Source organism: Myotis davidii, unplaced genomic scaffold (assembly GCF_000327345.1).
Source record: "Myotis davidii unplaced genomic scaffold, ASM32734v1 scaffold58, whole genome shotgun sequence".
Classification (NCBI taxonomy): Eukaryota; Metazoa; Chordata; class Mammalia; order Chiroptera; family Vespertilionidae; genus Myotis; species Myotis davidii.
In genome coordinates this window covers 314,656-320,674 of record NW_006289754.1, presented here as the reverse complement: position 1 = coordinate 320,674, position 6,019 = coordinate 314,656, and the positions used below count along the sequence as shown (strand labels likewise).

The 6,019-nt window shown below is 37.7% G+C and overlaps 1 protein-coding gene across 1 annotated transcript; it reads right to left on the bottom strand.

Annotated features, from left to right (window-relative positions):
* Positions 1–1,518: 1,518 nt before the first annotated feature.
* LOC102766731 (olfactory receptor 51H1) lies at positions 1,519–2,475 on the bottom strand. The gene has a single exon (XM_006762366.1). The coding sequence runs from the start codon at positions 2,473–2,475 to the stop codon at positions 1,519–1,521; it is 957 nt and encodes a 318-aa protein (XP_006762429.1).
* Between the last annotated feature and the right edge of the window lie 3,544 nt (positions 2,476–6,019).

Sequence of the window (6,019 nt, the reverse complement as noted above, 5' to 3'; positions counted from 1 at the left end):
TAATTACATTCACCACTTGTGGGAAACAGTTTATTGTCTTCACTGTTTGATAAACATAAACAGAGAACCCCCCAAAGGTTGGGTGCCTTTGAAGCCCTAGCAAAGGTTGGAGCTAGGCGCCACCTTTGTTTGTCCAGACAGTGGTAGCTGAAACTACTCCACTTGGCCGCCTGGTCCCCCAATATTGCAAAATTATCTCGTGTCTTTTTCTCTCATTTGTTGTGCAGCTCCTCTTTCAGATACCGAACTCTACTCCCCGCAGAACGTGGAGGGAGTCTTACTCAACAACCACTCAAGTCACAAAGAATCTTTTGTCTTAAGTTTTAACAGCAAAACAGTAAATATTTTTAGGAAAAGTCACTTGGACTGTGTAAAGAGATACAAATAGCTCAGTGTACACATGTGCCTTTGTTCCTTCTACTTTATATAGGTACTCTGCCTTCAATATATATCCATAATGATTTTTAAATCTCTATTATGAGTGTCTCCTGTACTCTGCCTATCCCACTTTATCTATCACCCACCATATACATGGTGCCCATCATTCTCCAAGAAATCTGCCTACATGAGCCTAGGCCAACAAATATATTACTTTGTGCTTTGATATCTTCATCAGAAAAGAGCACATAACACTCTCCCTTATAAGGATGCTATAGGTAACAAATGAGATAACATGTAAAAACTCTGACACTGTCTTTTACCTAGTGGCCAGTCTACAAAGATATGTTCTCTTAGAGACTTAGACTCTTACATTTGATATTTTTGAACACTTCTTGTAGGTGCACAACACTGCAAACTTTACAAATAATGGTATTTATATGATTGAATTTAATTTTGTAACAACACTGGAAACCAAGGGATATTTTCATTTTCAAAATTAAAAATTGCAGTAAAGAGAAAGTAAGAGAACTAATACCTAGTTTCACACATGGAAGCGCTAAACTTACCCTTAATCTTCTGATCCCAAATTATGCAACAGGGCCCCTGCTCAATTGTATTTATTTATATTCTTAATTTTAAAATTTGATCATTTGTCTGATTCATATCGTATTTAATAATGTATCATCACCAGGTGTTCTCTTATTATTTAATGAGTATAGTTTGTTTCTTTCCCATTGAGCTAATGAAAGCCATTTGTAACTCTTGATTTAGAATGTTAAATTAAATCAATTTAATGAGCTTTAATGTTAAAAGCATAAAACTAATGGCCTCTTTCTGTTCAAAGTGTTATTACAAAATGAAATTAATAATATTCTTTGTCTTCAGCTGTTATGTGTCAACTCCTAAATGCCGGGCTAAAAAGCAGAACATTGGACAGGTCCTATAGATTCTACTCTTTCCATACTGAGCAAAAGACAGATTGGCACAAGAATAAGAAAGTATGCTCTGAGATCAGGGAAATCTCCTTTGGCCCAATTCAAATCACACTGAAGTGTAAAAAAAATGTAAACCTTTATTTGTCATAGTCATAATTGAATTTTCAAAGAATAGATTCTTTCTCTCTCAAATCGGCAGACCTTAACTCTCTGAAGTAATCTTGGTTTTAACAAATATCTGGGTGATCTTCCTTCGTATTTCCTTGGTCTTCACAGTATAGACTATGGGGTTCAGCACAGGGGGTACAAGAAGATAGGCATTAGCCATGAGGGCATGAGTTAGTGGTGAAAGGTGCTTTCCAAAACGATGAATGACAGACACCCCGATAAGTGGCACGTAGAAGATGAGTACAGCACAGATGTGTGAAACACAGGTGTTGAGTGCTTTCAGCCGGCCTTCCCCTGAGGCAATGGTCATTACTGTTTGGAGTATGAACACATAGGAGAGGAGGATAGAGAGGGAGTCAGAGCCTTTGGTGAAGATGACAGCAATGAGGCCATAGAGACTGTTGACACGGGTGCTGGCGCAGGCAAGGCGCATGACATCTTGGTGGAGGCAGAAGGAGTGGGACAGGATGTTGGAGCGGTAGAAGGGGAGTCGCTTGATAAGAAAAGGCACAGGGAAGACCACACAGACTGCCCTCGTCAAGATGACTGCCCCTGTTTTGCGGACCACACCATTGGTTAGGATGGTGCTGTACCTCAGGGGGCTCCAGATTGCCACGACCCGATCAAAGGCCATGGCCACCAGCACACCAGACTCAATGGCTGAGAAGGTGTGGATGAAGTACATCTGAACAAGGCAGGCATCAAAGGCGATAAACTTGTAGTTAAACCAGAATATGCCCAGCATAGAGGGCAAAGTACAAAGGGCAAGCCCCATGTCTGCCAATGCCAGCATACACAGAAAATAGTACATGGGGATATGCAGGGACAATTCAGACTTGATGGTGGAGATGATGATACCATTGCCAAAGAGGGCAATGACATATAGAGCACCCAGTGGGAAAGCCATCCAGTAGTACTTTTGTTCAAGCCCTGGAATTCCAGTTAAGACAAAATAAAGGTGTTGAAAGTTGGAGAAGTTATTATTTGCCATGAAGTCAATGTGACATAGGCGTGAGAAGGGAGCTTGATCTTGATGGATGGATTCCTGAAAATACAGCCATGGGGATTAACAAGATATTAGAATCTGACTTCCCTGCAAGTAGAACCATTTTATTTTTACATGGGGCAGGGAGAGTTTAAGAGAGAACTAAATCCTTAAAATTACTACTTCAAAGTATATCCTGTTGAGAAAACTGAGTACACAGTAACTAAGACAAAATCAATATAAAATATGAATTACTTGTTCCTCTAAAGGATTCCATTCCCACTCATCACACTCATGAAGGAAATGCCCAGAACTCTCATGAAGGAAATGAATCTTGTATGTAGGACACGGTTAGAAATGCTTAGTGCATATGTCTATGCTTCTATTTTTGCATAACCCTCTTTCATTTACCCTGAGTCTGAATGTAGTCTCAGAATCATTCTCATCCCAGGAACCTCATACAGCCATTTCTAATTATAGCAAATAAAATGTTTTTGTCATCTTTAATCTAGTGAAATTATAGGAGAAGAGGGAGCAAATTATACTTAGAAAAGCAATTCTCTTTTTAAAGTAACTTTAGCCCAGCCAGCATAACTCAGTGGTTGAGCGTTGACCTATGAACCAAGAGGTCACAGTTTGATTCCCAGTCAGGGCACATGAGGGCATGATCCTCAGTGTGGGGCATGCAGAAGGCATCCAAACAATGATTCTCTCTCATCATTAATGTTTCTGGCTCTCTCTCCTTCTCCTTTCCTTTTCGGAAATGAATAAAAATATTTTTTAAATAATAAAGTAGCTTTAGTTTTCCAAGAAAAGTGAGACTCCCAGAGCTTACCTGAAGCCTTTTTATTTTTTTTAACCAGGATTATTTGACAATCCTATTGCTAAGGCACAGTGACCAATCATTCAGAATAGCATGTTACACTCTTATTGATATCAGTATAGAGGCCTTAGTAGGGATCTGGAAGAATGCTCGAATGCTCATGTTGTCAGAATCAGTAATTATATTTATTCCTAAAGGCTGCCTGATGGAGTCATTCAACTTTAAACATGAATGCCAGTCAGAGATAGAGTAAACTCACTTTAAGAAGCTCTCAGCTTTCAGACACTCATCAGTTGCCTCAACAATTGATTGGAATCAAAGTGACCAAGAGACATGTAGACCCACACATTTAAAAATCAGATCCCAGTACCCCCTGATCCTCAGGATAACTTTACACATGTAATACGTGGACAATAATAATACCCTACAGGGACCATGTGAGGATTAGAAATGCAAAAACCTTGGAAAACAAAATATGTACTTTTAATTATGATTACTTGGAATGAAAAGTTTCCTTCATATGTTCTTAGTATAATAATGGGTTTGATTTTGTTTCTCTTTTTATCTTTTGTTTTGTTTTTCTGTTTGATTTTTTGGTCAGAACTATTTGCAGTTAGTAGAAGTAAAAATCAATAGATTCTCTTCTATCAACAAGAATAATATTTAACTTTGTGACTTTTGTAACTCTTTAATAATCTACCTTCTGCTCTACAAATATTGAGTTTTCTCAACCCCAGAGATGTATATACTTCTGGATGCCCCTGCTCATGATACATCAAAAAAACATATTAAAACTATTTTTGAAATCAGATTTTCTTTAAGATATTTCTGATTCAGATCTCCTCAGCCTCAGCCATTTTTTAATTTTAGCATGTTTTCCCCTTTCCTATAAAATATGCATGTTTTTCCATGGCTGTTATGAAAGACAGTAGTATAAATATATGGACTATTAGATTATCAGCATACATTTTCTGTCCTTCCACTAAATTGTTGTCTTTGTTTTGTGTATTTTGATGGTTTGTGAGAAAAAAAAATTAAGTTTTTCAAATAATTATAGGAAATAACTAAATTGAGAGAAAAGTTGAAGTGGTAAACAAATGAAAGAGGGAAGGAGAAAATAGAATAAGGAGAGGGAAGGGGTGGGAGAGAATAATAAGAGAAAACCAGAAATCCAACAAATAGCAGAAGTAAAAGTTGATCCATTTCACATTTTACTAATAAAGAAATTGAAGCCTAGGTAAAGAAAATAACTTTCCTGGAGTCAAACACCTCCTTAGTATCAAAACAGATGAGAAGTTGGGGAGGGGTATATGTGAAACAGAGCCTTGTTGAGAAAAATTGCAACTAAGTGTAACAAGGTTTGAGGGATTCAGTAAGAGAAGACCAAGTCAAAACTCCATTCCTCACAAATTTCTTACTCCCTAATAGGGTTCTTTAGATTTCGTTCTGATTCTGACAACATGAACATGTCTTCCAGATCCCGTCTAGGGCCTGTATACTGACTCCCAAACAGAGTGTAACATGCCATTCTGAACAATCACTGTGCCTTAGAGTTCAAGTTTGTCCCCTGAAGATGAGGTTCTTAGATCCCAAGTTCTTCCTTTAAAAGTTTCATCTAGACCTGACCCTTTGCCATCCATACTGCCACATTTATGAAAAAATACACTGTGCAAGTGTTTTCTATCTGTATCTATTGGCTACCACAAGATACATGAAATCATTATAGATCCTAGATTGAAAGGCAGATGAACAATTAAATTTCCCAATTTTATGGTGTGAATAGCAGCAAATAGTTCCATTTGCTATCAGTACTATGGAAACTTCCAGGTTTCTAGGCATTCTAGGGTATTTGTGGTCAATAGAATAAGGAACTCGTCTTAAAATAAAATTTTCTGATTAGTGCTTTCATTAGGATATATGATAGACAGGGAGGACCTGAGGAAACAGGAAGAAAAACCCACCTGATCTAGAGATTAATTGTAATAACCACTCCTCACCTGATAGTAGTGGTAGTTTAGCTTCTCAACAGGAAATTTTCAAACTGCAATCATTCTACATGAAAGGAATTTTTAAAGTCCAATGTCTAATCAATTTGCAGTATTCTATAGCTAACACTTATCTTCTTCCTACATTAGTTAGTTCAAGTGAATGGCAGTTCCCTAATTTCTAAAGCAATGCATTCACTAGAGAAAAACAGATATCATCTCTTCTTAAAAAGTGACCTATTCATCATGAGGTTAAAGAAGTTGTCTTCACATCTTCCCCTTAAAGCACGCATGAATGAGCAAGAATACAAGAACATGGAGTGCTTAGGGTGGAGAACAAAGGAGAAATAAGAAATGGGGAAGGGGGAGAAATGGTTGAGGAACAATTATAAATTCCAGTGATGATATCTGACAATATTATTTTGATAGACCAACTTTATCCTTTGATTTTGCCCTAAAACTTACTTGGTTGCTAAGAGTATCTTCAGCTGGGAGAGGAATCTTTAAAAATCAGAAGTTCTCTTGGCAAAACCATTGCCACCTTTCACATGAGGAATTTTATTTTCTGAGCGGCTGCAAAACCCCTCCCCAAATCATTCCATGGAGAGTTTCACAGATCTATGAGCAAGGTTATTCCCTGTGGCTCCAAGGTTGAGCAGGAGTCTCTCCAGGGCTGTCAAATTACCTCCTATATTCTCATGTCTAGGAAATGAGATAGTATTGAGGAGGCTAGAAAAAGTAG